At 49.6% G+C, this 16,519-nt stretch overlaps 1 protein-coding gene across 2 annotated transcripts in view; it reads right to left on the minus strand.

Moving 5' to 3' along the window:
• MROH1 (maestro heat like repeat family member 1) overlaps positions 1-16,519 on the minus strand; it is a 2,508,022-nt gene that overhangs the window by 368,985 nt on the left and 2,122,518 nt on the right. For both annotated transcript variants that reach the window (XM_085604508.1, XM_085604507.1), the window contains one exon: positions 803-991. In XM_085604508.1, coding sequence (XP_085460634.1) covers positions 803-991 — 189 coding nt within the window. The remainder of the gene's footprint in view (positions 1-802; positions 992-16,519) is intronic.

Below are 16,519 nucleotides of genomic sequence, written 5' to 3' on the forward strand. Positions count from 1 at the left end.
TGACTGTCACATAAACTTCTTCCCTTTCCCTGAGGCACCTCTAAGACATCTCCAAACAGATCGTACATTTTGTCAGGAAGTGAGGATCTTGGAGTGAAAACACACAAACATGGTGTTTCTCTTTAGAGGACTTCTTACCATCATATGAAGGGCATCTGTCAAAGATGGCTGGCATGATGCTCAGAGAAAATTAGAGGAGAACAAGGTAATTCCCACAAAAAGTGTATTAAGAAAATGTCAAATGAGATTGAATATAGCTAAAAAGTAATACCCACAGAAAGCTCACTTTATATGTGCAAATTATTAGAGATGCATTATCTGTAGTTTTAGGGTAATATGGTAATGTTTTAGCCCAATGTGTAGTATACTGTCTAAATAGAACTACTTTAAAAGGTAGAATGTGTTGCTTCTAATAAGTATGAATTTTAACCTTAAAAGTTTTTTTTTTTTTTAATGGGGTGCCTGGGATATTGCATGTGTGCAGAGATATTCAAATTGTTCATGGATATCGGAGTGATTCCCATGTCACAAAAAATGCTTTCGTCCCCGCTCTACTAGCCCCCCCCAAATAGAGTAAGAAAAACCAAGAGTAGAAAAACGACTGCAGAAACGTTACCAGATATTGTTTGAATATTAGGACCACCCTGTTCTAGTTCTCAATTGTAAAAATAATGTGGATGTTTCCACCTTCCATTGGTCTTTGAAAGTTGTACTTTAAGAACAATTTCAGTAAAAACTCCACATCATACCAGATAATTAACATGATAAAGAGAAATAAAAAAACTTTTTAGTCCGTACTCACATTGTCGAAAAACGGTCGAATGCGGATGGCAATGTGGATGAGTACTGAGCGGATATCCTTCTCACCCACAAAGTACAAAAGTTTGGATAGGCTTGATTTGGCCTCCAGGGTGACTATATTGTTGCTGTCATCCTTGTCATCCATAGCATTAATCAGAGATGTCAGGAGTTGAGGCCCATGTTTAGATACCTGAAGAAGAAATGAAAAATGAAAGGTTTGCTACTAAATATTAAAAATAAGTTTTTCGTTGAGAGCTACTCTGTTGTATGATCTGTGCATGTGTCAACTGAAGGAACCACTTCCCATCGAAACTTCACTTGCAGTTGGAATTGAGATACAAAGTACCTAGAATTCCAATATTAGTGTTGTAGCTGTAATGTTACAGGTAGATACTGTATCTAACCACAGAGTTCTTACCTTGGAGTATTCCCCTGGCCCCAGATTGGATCTAAAGATTTTTTTCACAGCAGTGTTCCTGCACGCCACTAGGTAGCCTTGTGTAACTCCTCACTTCTCAGAAGTTACAGAGCTGGATGCACAGGAAAGCTACATCTGCACAAAGATGGATGTCAGATTCTTCACCATTTCTGTGCACTCAGATAAGGGGCATGGACAATTGTTTGTAACAGTGTGCTAGATACTGACTTGGCCCATTTTTAAATGATAAAAGGAGGCCATTCTACAGAATGGGAATGGTCTTTCAGCCTTAGGATGGTCTACCCTCCCAAACCTTCTGCCTTCTCCCCTATTGTTTTGCTAAATTCGATTTTTTTGGCCTTAGATCTCTGCACACTTTACCACTGCTAACCAGTGCTAAAGTGCTTGCGCTCATTCCCTAAAACTACTTCTAAGCCCTTAGTAAAACGGTATACCATTTATCCAGGCCCGGTATATTAAATGCTACTAGTGGGACTACAACACTTATTGTGCCACCCACTTAAGTAGTACTTTAAAACATGTACCCAGTCTGCCATTGCAGCCTGTGAGCAGTTCTAAACTGCCAATTTGACTTGTCAAAATAAACCTTTAGCCAAGCCTAAAAGAACAAATTACTTACCTTCAGAAATGCCTTATCTGGTAGAGACTATATCTTGCTGCAGATTCCTTTCCTTAGAGTATTTCCTAGCATCAGAATGGATCAGGAAAATCTCGAGCAGTACCTCTGCACGGCGATAGGTGTTATCGTTCAGCTTTGTGTCATCCATGCCAAAAGTAACGTGTGCGGTGCCCTTTATATAGGCACCACCCCAGCACACTGACGTCAGTTTCTTTTTCAGACATTTCCAAGCCAGAAGCAAGGGGCCATGACAGACTGCTTTTGAACCGACGTGCAGACACTAAGGATCTAAAAGGGTCAGCCCTATGTAGAGAAATCCTTTGACAGATCTGGGAGGATGGGAGTATCGGTAAAAAACTTCCGGCTAGAGTCTTTACTAGAAAAGATGTTAGCAAAGGTAAGCAACTTGTTCAGCTGGCCTACATGAAAGAGTAGAGAATGTGGTGGGGAGTGTCACCTTCCCACTGGAACAAGTGCGCTCTTTAAACAATGAAACACTACTAGCGCGAAATTCAACTCTGACTACAGCATCTCCACGGCAATCGAGACCCGCCGGTCCACAGTAAGTGTAACTATAGGGTTATAAGCGCACGATATCCATTTATATTTCCCACAGTTTACATCATGCTTCACTTCGCACCCACTTTTGCGCTGCTTGCATTCTGTCATCTAAGACCGTTCCCCCACACGCTTTTATGTACTGCTTAACATTGTTATGCCTTTTCGATTCCGTTACGGTATTTTTTTGGTATCATCTTCCATTCACTTCAACTAAAATGTGCATGTACTGTATTTTTCACTCATTATGCGATTTATAAACTTGTTTATCATCCTTTATTTGATGATTTTTGAGCTCTTATCACACATACATGTTTATTGGCAATTTAAGCTTTCTGAAAGCTGATTAAGTGTTGTGAACTTAATGGTCCCTCTCTCATTTCATTTTAGACCCCTGAAGAAGGGTCAGTTATGTGACCCGAAATGCATTGGGTGGATATATCACTTTGAATACTATGTTCATTCTATAAGAAATGGATTATGGACACGATGTTTAAGTGTTCAATGAGGATTTGAACCAAAATTCATTGATCAAATTTCTTCGTTTCAATAAATTTGTCGAACTGTGAGAAGAAACCGTAGTGTTTCATTGTTTAAAGAGCGCACTTGTTCCAGTGGGAAGGTGACACTCCCCACCACATTCTCTACAATTTCTTGCCATGGTCGGACTCCGTGGGTCACAAGGAGCGCCGAAATGAATGTTTAAAAACATTGTCTACATTGTGTGCACAGGGATACATTGTCTCTACATGAAAGAGTATCATCACTTTCCGTAGGAAAGAGCCACCAGAACTAGTTTATCTGGGAAAAAAAGTAATTTAAGGAGGGTGCGCAGAGACTGCCCACAGTACTCTAACCTACCTGACCAATGTAATGGCCCTTAGAAAGGCGGTTTTGATGTTCAAGAGGCCCAGAGGGTAGCTATGCATAGGCCTGCATGGTGAGCACATAACTAACAAGCATTGGCATAGCCAATAGGTCTCGCTTTTGGGACCTTATGTGTTTATTTTGAAGTTTTGGCTATGTTGCAGACCATCACCTTGGTAAACACCCGAGCTGTGCTGGTTAGGCCGAAGGGGAGGACGGTAAACTGAAAGTGCTCACGGCCTACCTTGAACCGCAGGTAATGCCTGTGGCCCTGCAGAATGGGGATGTGAAAATGCACATCCTGCAATGCTACCATCCAGTCTCCTTCGTCTAGGGCAGACAAGACCTGAGCCAGAGTGAGCATCTTGAATTTCTCCTCCTTGTGGAAGATATTGACGGTCCAAAGATCTAAAATGGACCGTAGCCTTTTGTTCTTCTTCGGAATCAGAAAGCAGTGGTAATAACAACCACTGCCTTTCTATAGCTCCCTAGGCCAAGAGAACTGTAACATCCTCCTGGAGCAATTTTAAATGATCCTTCGTCAGCCGTTCCTGATTTGGCAGAATGGGAGGAGGAAAGGAAAGGAAGAGAATAGTCCTCCTGAATGATCTGCAAGACCCACTTATCTGATGTTATGGACCTCCAATAGGGGAGATGATGATGGATTCTCCCTCCAACTGCAGTAGTGCGGTCTTGTAGAGTCAGACTAGGAGTGCTTGGAGGCTGAGGTTGCGGCTGCCGAGAGCAGTGTGGCATACAAATTCTGGCTTCCATTCCTTGGCCAAATGAACTGCGTCCATGTCCCCACACAACTTGGTAAGCCTGCGCAGGATGGTGGTTCAGATAATGCTGACGCAGCTGGAAACCTCTTCTGTTGCCATGAAAAGAGCGAAAGGTTGACTGGCCACGAGGAGTAGTAGAGAGGCTCAAGGATCTGGCTGTGGCTCAGTAGTCCTTGAACCTCACTAGGGCAGAATCTGTCTTTTCCCAAAAAAGTCGGGTCCCATTAATGCACATGTCCATCAGATTTGCCTGAACATTCCCCAAGAGGCCAGTTGTCCTAAGCCAGGCATGGCGCCTCAAGGCCACTGTCGTGGAAATCAATCTGCCCAGCAAATCAGTCGTATCAAGGCCACATCTGATGGTGAATTTTGATGCATCTCTCCCATCCTTAACAGCTTGAGAGCACAGCCTGGGCCTCCTCCGGGACTTTTGGCAGCACTTGCGCAACCGTCCCCCAAAGGGGGTGGGAGAAACAGCCCAATAAGCATGCAGGACTCACTGCCGCAATGCCAGGCTGGAGGGAGAAAACAACTTCTTCCCAAATGAATCCAGCCTCTTGGATTTCCTATCCGGAGGGACGTTAGGGAGCGCACCTGGTGACATAGAGGCCTGCACCACCAAATTTTCTAGGTTGGTGGAGGAACTTTGGGTCACCCGGAGCTGGCCCATGGGGGCGGACGATTGTCCTGTTCACAGGAGCCCCAGTGCTAGGCTTGGACCACGTGCCTAGAAGGACATCAGTAAGTGTTTCATTAAAGGGCAAAAGGGGATATGAGGTGGAAGCTGCAGGCTGATGCACTTCGGTCAGGAGATTAGTCATGACCTCCACTGAGGGCAGCTCCAGTCTAAGGACCTCAGCTGCCCTCTTAGCCACCATGGCATAAGATGTCCCCTCCTTTGTAGCCACAGTTGGAGAGAGAGCATGCCAGTATCTGGAGAAGTGTCCAGTCCATTGGCCTCCCCAAGTTCCCCATACCAGTCCAACTGCTCTGCAGACTCATCCTGGTGATCTAGAGGGTCCATAGACCCCTCCCATTCCTCTCCCGAGCCGCACACATCCACAAAGAGCTCAGGTGACAACATGGAACCCCTGGGTTCAATCGATGTTGGAATCTGGGTCGAGCAATGTCGTTCCGGCTCCGTATCATCAGGGATGAGGATGGGGCCAGCACTGCCGATGGGGCGGTACCACGTGACCCCGCCCTGACGTCGTCCGCGTCACATAAGTCCCACCCCGGCGTGCTGACGTCAGTTTTCTTCGGAGAGCTTTTCCGCACCACAACGCGGAGCCATCACAAAAAAACCTGTGAGAGTATGGGAACAGAGTGCGAAAAAGCAGTGAAACAGAAAGGGAAGATGCGAATGGTGAGGAACAGCACCATTAGGGACAGTGTGTTACTTAAAGTCATGGAAAGGAAAGAGCAGATCACCGCTCTGAGAAGCAACCCTGCAAAGCAAGGCAATATCCTCCCTGGAGGCAGAAAAACATGTGAAAAATGTTGTGGCAGACGACAGATAGTCGTCAACCACAATCTATAACAGTGAAGGAGAACAAATCCAGTACAGATGAGTAACAACAATTCACCCCAAGACAACACCATCAAGGAGTGTTGTATCCCCTGTAAAAAGCTAAGGGACGAGGCACAGCCAAGAGAAGATTATGAGTAGGCCCCACACTGGATTAACCAGGGTGTAGGGATGCAGAAATACAGATGAGCCTACCGTCCAAGTACCAGAAAAGAAAGAGTGGAACAAAGAAACAGAACGAAACATCCTGCCAGGGAAAAAGTTAAAGAGGGCACCCACAGAAGACAAAGCCACCCGGACGGAGGTGAGTGCAGAAGACCAAGCTGAAAGGTCCTCGCAGAATGGGGAGGAAGGGCGGGCCGTGAAGTAATCTGCGGCTAGAATCGTCTCTACCAGATACATCGTTACCGAAGGTAACTTGTACATCTGATAGAGACTACTAGCCGCAGATTACTTAACGTAGAATAGATACCCTAGCCATATCCAGAGAGGAGGAGGGTCTGCGAGAGAACCTCACCAGCTGGGAAGAACACAGGGCCCCAACCGGGTATGCGTCATGGGGAGAGGAAGGATGGCCCAGCCCCCACCAAGCAGAAGCAAACAAGGAGAAGGTAAGGCCAGGATACCACAAGCCTACCCGAGGGGCAAAGGGCGTCTGCCAGAAAACCCAGAGGGACAGACGGCACCAAGAGGGCAGCAGAAGAAGAAATGAACCACCCACAAACTCCAAGGAGAAGAGGTGGAACGGAGGCAGAACCCGCCTCAGGAGAACACACACACACAGCGAAGGGGACAGCCGAACAGGCATCAGCCCCTAGGCAGGGGACAAGGCAGGAACGGCTCCATAGCCGAAAAGCACATATGTGAGAAGGAAAACACAGAGCTCCAGCAAAGCAAGGGGCAGGAGCACACGAGCACATGCCGAGGCCCACAGAGGTGGACCATAACGACCAGGCCTGCGCAGCAGGCCGCTGGTAAATACTATGAAGGATGGTGCCCAGAACAGCCGAGCGCAAGGCGAAGACATAGGCAGAGGAACCCCAGAACAGGCTTCAGAGAAGGACCGTCCCAGTGGCACAACCCGGCCCACCAAGAGAAGTGGGACCGGCCAGGAGAGAAAGAGGAGAATATGTAGTACAGACCGAAGCCGTCAACCAGAACACAGGAGAACACCAGGAAAATCCTAGCCCCCCGGGACACAAGGCAGAGGATCGGGCTGAAACGTCGGAAAATAAGGTGGAAACACCAAGACACGACGCCGTAGATGGCATGGCAAGTCGGTCTGGCGATCCAGAGGCTGAAGAGGGAAGGCAAAACGCACAGAAGCAGATAGCCCACAGGAACAAAGAGCAAAACGTACGACAGACAAGCCCTGTAGAGGAAGGATAGAAATACCAGCGAATACTGAGCATGACAGAACCTGGAGCAGCGCAAACTGCGCTAAGGTGGAAGAAAAAAGACTGCACCAAGCGGTATACAGGGATGCCAGAAAATGTGAGGAACCCGAGAAGACATCCACACCCGCCCAGCGTAGGACAAAGCTATACAATAGCCTACAAGTACCCCACATAGGGTATGACACGCCCCCAAAACAAGAGGTGAAAACCCGCAGCAGAGGTCAAGAACCTAAAAGACCTGTGGATATCACCCCAGGAGGCTTACCAATCAGCCAAAAAATTCACAGATGGTCCAACCGGAGGACCTATACGGCTTCACTAACTGCCACAAATCACACACCACAAAAACTGAAGGCTGTACCCGCAGCCAAAAGTACAGAGGGGCCAACTCAAGGGCCCGGAAGGCATTCCAAGCCACACACAGCACACAGACCGGCCAACTGAAACACTAGGCCCAAAGAGAAGGGTGGGAGAAACGCCTCCCAAAATACACCTCAGGACCGACAAGCCGAAGCTTACGGAGGTGGAGGAGGACGGAGCCCCGCAAGGAGTCGTTGAATAGCGGAGTCTGCATGGGTGTTAAATAAAAGAACCCCATCAAAGTGCAGGACTAACAGTTGAACTGCTGTGTCGCGAGCGTGTTATTTTTACTTTTTGCACTTTGCACTTGGTGAATTGGCTCTGGGGGGAAATTTTACTATGTTTTTTTTTTTTAAAAAGCATTCTGTTTTTAAAAACTGAGATGCACTGAATGGTTCTGGCGCACCGTACCCTTAAGGCTTCACCTTTCTTTTCCTTGTTCCTCCTGGGATAGCCGGTGTGTGGTGGGAGCCGTTAGAGGAGGCGGGCAGAGTTTGAAGCTCAAGGGAAGTGGCGGCTATATTAACTGGATGCAAAAGCGAGCGTGCAGCGGGGGCGCCTAAGGCAAGCCCATATGCGCCCGTCCGTGCCTGTTCTGCCACTAGCGCCAGCCATGCTGCTGGAAATGCTGCCGACACACAAATATACTGGTCTCGATCCGAACTCCTGAATCTAAGGGATGCAGGTTGCAAGACCCCGTCACTCTGTAGACTAGATGGTGCTCATTAAGGCCATTTTGTTTGTGCCGTGTGCTCATTCTCATTTAATCCTGGTCCCAGCAGAGCATTCACTTCCTCCCCCTCTTGCGCCTTTTCGGTAGCTGATCGCACCCCCCTACACCCAGCATCAAGGCATGTCTGCTTAACTGCAGATCGCTTCCACGACATGCGGCTGATGTTTGGCTTTCTCTCAACTCAGGCTTGGGACCTAATGTTTCTGACAGAAACATGGGTTAAAGACTCCTCTAATCCAGATCTCAATCTGTCTATCCCCCCCGAATATCGCTATGCTGGGATTAATCGTCCTAGCTCCAGGGCGGGGGGGTGGAGTTGCGGTGATTTTACGCTCAGGCTGGAAAATATGCTCAAGGATACTTGCTAATATTGACTCTGTGAAAGCCATGTATTTTAGTATTTCTGATGACTAATTTTCTATTTTAGCAGGGATTCTCTTATAATGACCTCCCAGTACCCCCCTCAACCCCTTATTGATTTTTTTACCTTGGCGGCCGACCTATCGCTTAAACACCCCCACTTCACCATTTTAGGGGATTTTAACCTCCACGTGTTCGATACCATGAATGGTCTCAACCTGACTCAGCAGGTCAGTGGTCCCACGCATTTGGCCGGCATCACGCTGGATTTATTATTTACTAACTATCCTAATTTGGTAACCTTCCCCCCCCCCCCCCCCCCCCCTTCCTCTCACTTGGACAGATCATTTCCTTATTCCTTTTAGTTTGGCCTCTCCCTCGCGCACTGTTTTTTCCAGTGAAAGCCAGGGCATCAGACAGGAAGTGGTAGAAAATCACCTGTGCTTCTAGGCCCCTGCTCTTGCCCTTGGTCCGTGTAGGAGAGTAGGGTCTGCTTTCTATGTTCACCCCCACTTTTTGCTTTTGCTTCACTGGTTTTCGACTTAGATGTGGCTGTGGGCCTGCTAATCAGACCCACAGCCCAGCTGTTCTCTCTCTAAACTGATACTATGTACTTTAGGTGCATAACCCAATTGGATAGGATCACCTTATTGGCCCCTGTACAGTGTACCCTAGGTACCCAGGGCATAGGTGTACCCTAGGCCTACCAGGGGCTGCAGCATGTATTATGCCACCCCTGGCCTGGCCTTCCATTATGACACAACTGGCTGATCACTCAGCTGGGGCAAGGTCATGTAATCACCCCTTGCTTAGGTGTAGTATTCCTATACCTACCTTATATATAGACACATGTGTACCTATCAGCCACTCCTATGGCAGGCCTTAACAATCCTGGAGGCAGAGTGCTTGGTAACATGTGAGATGGTGCTCTAGCATGAGCTGAGCCTGTCTGCAGCTTTCGGAACCATGTCCTTATAGCTGTTCTATGATATAGCCTACCATATACTCTTAAGGTACCTTATAATCTTAAACGGTTATGGTAACTATGGTTTGGCTTGATCGAAGCATGTCGTGTAAGGTGTCTAACACTTTGGAATAATACCCCCATACCATTACTGGCAATGAGGATATTATTCCTCCCTTCTAGAGGGAGAAGACATGTTGAAATCTACTTGCCCGGTTAAAGTTAACCAGAGTCCCAGCATCACAAAATGGATGCTGCTGCCACAGACACAAGTCTGACCTCCTCCTGCTAGGAGTCCTTCCAGCGAGGGAGGCTTGGACAATAGGTTTCCTGCCTTGGGAGGTGCTAGCACCACCCCAAACAGGCCTTAGTGTATTGGGGAAGGGAGGGATGAAAGAAACTAGACACTGCCTGGGGCACACAAGGTGTCCCATGCATAGTCCAGTTCAAACCGGCGCTGGGGCACTCCAGCCCCAGCTCTGGCGCAAAACTGGACAAAGGAAAGGGGGTGTAGCCACTCCCCTTCCTGGTCCCACCCATAGGAGGGACCTTGCAGGTAGCCCAGCCCAGTATATTAGAAGCTAGTTGGGCCCTGCTAAATTAGATTAACCTGAATCTGCAACTTGAACAGAAACTCTGGACCTTCGACATTCGACCTCAGGAAGAAGACTGAAGAAATCTCCCTTGTGGCCAAGGAGTGACCACCCTGGGCAACCAGGCACCATCCAGCGACCGCTGCTTGATTTGCGACTGAATCCTATGAGGGACGACTGCAGAGACTGACCAGCGCCGAGACTTCCAGACACCTCTGAACCAGATCCACATCTCCAGCGAAGTTGAGACCCGCGGAGGCGACGAGGGACGTGGGACCGGCGACTTGGGAAAAGTGGCTAGTAACTGACTAGCGCGACTTCCGAGGCTCCCTCGAGGCTGTGCTTGGGGAATTGAGAAGCCCCACTCTCGAGCACCATCTGCAAAGAAGACCAGCTCCCCACACTTCACGTGTTCTGCGTGGGGCCCTTCTGCACCTGTGTTGCTCGACGTGTTGTCCGGTTGCTGGCCCATTGGCTAGTAGTCTCTGCGACGACGAACCTTTACTTTCATCTTGCTGGTCCGGCTCCTCCAGACTTGGACCCGCTCCTCTGTGAAAGAGAAGCACCCCAGACCTTCCTGGTCTGCACCAGAAGCAAGTCCTCCATCCTGCATGGGTTCCGCTTGCCAAGGCTTGTTGGGTCCTGACTCGACTTCGACGCCGCCGACAGCAAGAGCCTTCGTGGGACAGCTCACCTCCTGGTCCTGGTTGTCCTCGACGTCTCCTGGTACCCGTGGCTGCTGCGACAAGCTTCATCTCTTCACCTGCATCTTCACGACATCGCCTGGTTCCTTCCTGGTTCCTTCCCGGCTCCTGGCTGGTGACCTAGACTCTGTCCCTTCTGCTTGCAGGTTCCTTCCTTCTTGATCCCCTCCTTGGGATCCACCGGACACTCTTCACTGACTGCCTGTCAGCAACTTTCCTTCAGGCATCCATAGAAGTCAACGACGAAACCCGACGCAAGTTCACACCTATGCACCCGCAGCCCGTGGGCTAGGTAACTTGGGTACTTCGGTGCTCACAAGGGTATTGACTATCCTAGGGTCTAGTTTCCGAGTCTCCACTTTCTAGCTATACCAGAAGTGTCCTAAAACTGTTAATTTCTAACTGCTAGTAATTCTATCGACTTTTACGCATTACGCTTGAGTGTTTCCACTCTGCACCTGAATCCCGTGGGCCTCCCACTTCCTAACCTTTGGTAGTATAGTGTAGCCCCAGCGATTCGATAGGCCTAGGCCTATCCTGTGTTCGTGACAGTGGTCCTTATACCACTTACTTAGTATATGGTTTGCGTGGCCCCTAGGGCCTAACTGTATTACTTACCTGTGTGACTTAATGTATGCTTAAATAAGACTGTGTTGTACTTACCTCGAATCTCATAAAGAGTGCTGAGGGTTTGCCTAGAATAAATGCATTCTATTTTTATATATATCTGTTGTGGTGTCCTTTCATTTGGTATTCAAGGGATTACATATGGTATAACAGCTGGCTTCACATGCCATTCAGAGTTTAGCCTAAGACTGCTCTTGTCCATGCTACCACTAGGATAGCTGGTCTATAAGGTTGATTTTACAACCAATCACCATAAGGGTTGTTTGGACTGATACAAGGTGTACACTAGAATTAGTGACATCATATATCAGGCCAACTTCTCACAGTCCGAGGCTGTCAGGAGGGGATTTAGACTCTGACGTCGCTAAGTTGAATGGCTGGCTTTCCTCTGCCCTTGACGCCGTTGCCCCTCTGCGACCGATTAATTCTTCTAGATCCAAACCCTCGGCCCCTTGGTTCTTTTCTGCATTGCGCGCTGAGAAGAGCCTTTGCAAAAAACTTGAGAGATCCTGGAGACTCTCCTATGATCCTAAGGAGAAAGCAATTTACAGAGCTGCCATTAAGAATTTCCACAAATTAAAACGGTCTGCTATGAAAGAATTTTTTATTGAAAAAATCCACTCCGCCAACAATTCTTCCAAAACACTTTTTAATATAGTGAAAGAATTTTCTAAGCCAGCCGTACTTTCCAGCTCGACTGACCCCAGCCAAGTACTGTGTGATGGTCTCTCTAATTTCTTTCATAATAAAATTTTAGATATCTTCTCGCAGTTTACGCATGATGGGGATTCCCTGGCTTCTGTCTTAAGGGCAACTAAGAAGGAGGTTTTTTGCTCCTTCAAAGCGGTCCCCGCTGAGACTTTTGCTCAACTTATGCTCACGTGTAAATCAGGCTCCCCTCTTAATCCCTGTCCGGCCCAAGTGCTCAACACTCTTGCTCCTTTTGTCTTGCCCCCACTGAACTGGATTTGGAGCACATCCTTACAAACGGGCTATTACCCCGTATCCTGGAAACAGGCCTTGCTTATCCCCATCATCAAAAAACCTGAGGCTGATCCTTCGGTTTTCAGCAATTATAGGCCCATCTCCCTCCTGCCTAAACCAGCCAAAATCCTGGAGAAAGTTGTGCAGCAACAGCTCTCGAACTATATTAAGTCTCACCAACTTCTCCACGACTCGCAATCTGGATTCAGAGCCAGCTACAGTACTGAATCTGCACTTCTGGAAGTCTCAGAGACCATTCGCGAATCCGTGGACGCAGGCGAGGCAGCAATGCTAGTGCTGCTCGACCTGTCCGCGGCATTCGACACGATCTCCCACGATATACTGATTGGGAGACTGTATGATATCGGAATTCGGGGCATCCCGCTGGCCTGGATAAGATCTTGTCTAAGTGACCGGACCCAACAGGTTTTCCTCCAACCTTTTGTCTTGGAGAGGAAACCGCTTAATTGTGGAGTACCACAGGGCTCTGCCTTGAGCCCACTGTTTTTTAATGTCTATGTTTCACCTTTGGCGGCAGTTGCGGAATCATGTGGGGTCAGGGTGATCTCCTACGCTGATGACACGCAACTTGTGTTCTCATTTGAGATGTCTCTGATGCCAGTTTACTAAACTTCCTAAACTTCCGCCGTTGTCTCTGTGACATTGCAGCGTGGATGTCACGTAACACCCTCAAGCTCCACTCAGATAAAACTGAGATGCTGTGTTTTTTAATCATACACCCCCCCCCCCCACGTCCAAACTTTGGTGGCCTCCTGTTTTGAATCCCCCGCCAGTTCCGGTGGCCTCGGCCAGGAATTTGCGATTCATATTTGATAATGAACTATCCTGCAAAACTCAAATAAATAAGGTCACTTCGGCGTGTTTTGGCATACTCCGTATGATCAGGAAAATGTTCCCATTTCTTCCCGTGGATGCCATACGTACTGTCATCCACGACCTCATTACTTCTCATCTGGATTACGCTAATAGCCTGTATGCCGGTGCCCCTGCCTATCAGATTAAACAGCTATAGGGGGCGCTAGGAGGGGCAAGTGTGGAATGGCTGCCTAGCGGGGAAGCTCCCACAGCTCGATGGCCAGATCCGTCCAATAATCCTGCTCCGATGCCCTGGAAGAGCTGCATAGCGTAGCAACGATGTAGCTGACACCTCGCTGCCAAACACGGACAAGACTTAGGTCCAGCGATGCAGTGGAGCGCCCGAGATCGGCGGCGAAAGCTGCGCCCGGCCAGTGCCTCCGTACGGCTGGAGGCGGACCCCGGGGACGCTCGCTAGGGAAGTGCGGCACGGCTCCAGAGACGAGCCCCGGCCCTGCGGAACCCCAAGGGGGAGGCGCGGGCTCTGTGACACAGCGCTGAGGGCGGAGGACATACGACGAGAGAGCGCTGCGGCCTGGGGCTCCGGATCGGCCCCCCCCCCCGCTGACTGGTGATTGAAGCACCGCTCCTGCTGCGAGAAATGCGGCGGGAGTGGAGGAGGCCCACGAAAGCCCCGCCTGGCGGAACTGACATTGCTGGCAATAGTGGCCGAGAGCACCGGAGCGGAGGCCCGGGTGGATGGCTATGAGTGGAGCACCTAGGAGCTGGCGCCTTGTTGGGCTATGACGCTAATGGGCCCTACAGATACAAAACTGTGAGTGGTAGACGTCTGTCTCGTGGCGCCCGGAGGCGCAGGGCCCCTCGGGGGACGGGCCTGGAGGGTACAGCTTGTCTTGGGGGGAACCAGCACCTAGATTGGGGGGCCTCCTGGAACAATACCGCCTGAGTTGAGAGATTACAGGAGTAAGATCTCCCCCCCTCAAAGATTACAAACAGACACACCGCTGCTGCCTGAATGTGCTCTCGTGGGTCGCGGAGGGCCTGACACCTGCTGCTTCTGGAGGGTGCCTGCTCCCATGCTGGCCGCGGTGGCCGCCTCTTACTAACTTGGAGGAGGGCGCCTTTGGGTAGCGTCAAGGTGCGAGGGGTGTGCTGCGGTACCTCCTCAGGGGGACTCCTGCGCTACACAGAGACGGAGCTCTTGCGGAGCGGATAGCGTGTACCCGGCGACCTACAGAGAGGTACCTGCGCGCAGTGGAAGAAAGTGAGAGTGTCTGCACACTGCGTGGGGGTCGAGAGAAAGTGTCCTGAGACCATACCCTGACAGTCACTAGTTTGGGGCAAAGCGGACAATGGTACAGGGTGAAGCGCGTATCACCAGGGACATAGGGGAAGACGAGTGACATCCCCCTGCCTTTGCTGGATAGCGTGGTCAACGACTCTCTTGGCGGAGCCGAGCATCTATTAGGGCTGTGGCGCGGCCAGCGCAGTGACATATCCGCCGAGACGTCTGCTAGTGGAGGGCAGCATGGGGAAGACAGACGCCAGGCAGTCTCGACTGCACTTCGAAGCGAAAAAATCGTCTAAGGCGACATTTGAGGTAGACATGGAAGCCACGGTGCCGAGTTCCCGGGAGACGTCAACGGAGATGGATGTTGATGTGAAAACCATCATGCTGGAGGTGCGTCAGGGTATAGCCACACTCGCAGGTAAAATGGACGATATGAGTATGCGGATGGCGTGCATTGTGCACAAACTAGATGGCCATGAGACCCGTCTCAAGGAAGCAGAGAAGCGTATCTCCGACTCAGAGGATGCTGCCATGCACGTCCAGGACTCGGTGGCTCAGATGGACAAACTGCTAAAAGTTATCGCTGCCAAGGCGGAGGACATGGAGGCGAGAAGTCGTCGCAACAACCTGCGCCTCCTTGGAATACCCGAATGTACCAACACGGGCAAGATGGAACTCTATGTAGAAAAGCTACTGCTTGCGGCGATAGGGGCGGAATCCTTTTCTCCTCAGTTCGTGGTGGAGAGAGCACACAGGTCGCTGGGGCCTCGACCTCCGGTGGGGGGTGTAGGAGAGTAGGGTCTGCTTTCTATGTTCACCCCCACTTTTTGCTTTTGCTTTACTGGTTTTCGACTTAGATGTGGCTGTGGGCCTGCTAATCAGACCCACAGCCCTGCTGTTCTCTCTCTAAATTAATACTATGTACTTTAGGTGCATAACCCATTTGGATAGGATCACCTTATTGGCCCCTGTACAGTGTACCCTAGGTACCCAGGGCATAGGTGTACCCTAGGCCTACCAGGGGCTGCAGCATGTATTATGCCACCCCTGGCCTGGCCTTCCATTTTGACACAACTGGCTGATCACTCAGCTGGGGCAAGGTCGTGTAATCACCCCTTGCTTAGGTGTAGTATTCCTATACCTAACTTCTATATAGACACATGTGTACCTATCAGTCACTCCTATGGCAGGCCTTAACAATCCTGGAGGCAGAGTGCTTGGTAACATGTGAGATGGTGCTCTAGCATGAGCTGAGCCTGTCTGCAGCTTTCGGAACCATGTCCTTATAGCTGTTCTATGATATAGCCTACCATATACTCTTAAAGTGCCTTATAATCTTAAACGGTTATGGTAACTATGGTTTGGCTTTATCAAAACATGTCGTGTAAGGTGTCTAACCCTTTGGAATAATACCCCCATACCATTTCTGGTGATGAGGATATTATTCCTCCCTTCTAGAGGGAGAGACATGTTAAAATCCTACTTTGCTGTTTAACTCTAACCAAAGCCTCAGCATCACAAAATGGATGCTGCTGCCACGACACAAGTCTGACCTCCTGCAGCTGGGAGTGATCCCAGCCAGGGAGGCCTGGACAATAGGTTTCCTGCTTGGGGAGGTGCTAGCACCTCCCCAGACAGCCTTTAGTGTATTGGGGCAGGGTGGGCTGAAAGGAATGAGACATGCCTGGGGCACACAAGGTGTTCCTTGCATAGTCCAGTTCAAACCGGCGCTGGGGCACTCCAGCCCCAGCTCTGGCGCGAAACTGGACAAAGGGAAGTGGGTGTAACCACCCCCTCCCAGGTCCCACCCATAAGGCGTGACCTAGCAGGTATCCCAGCCCCCCAGATTAGTATAAGAGTGGGAGTTGGGCCTCAAGACTTTAGATTATCCTGAACCTGCAAAACTGAACAGAAACTCTGGACCTTCGACATTCGACGAAAGAAGAAGACTGAAGAATCTCCCTTGTAGCCAAGGAGTGGCTACCCTGTGCAAACAGGCACCATCAAGAGACTACCCTTTGCTTTGCGACCGTTCTACGAGGAACCGACTGCAGAGCCCGACCAGAGCCTTGACT

This window comes from Triturus cristatus, chromosome 5_1, assembly GCF_964204655.1.
Source record: "Triturus cristatus chromosome 5_1, aTriCri1.1, whole genome shotgun sequence".
Taxonomy (NCBI): Eukaryota; Metazoa; Chordata; class Amphibia; order Caudata; family Salamandridae; genus Triturus; species Triturus cristatus.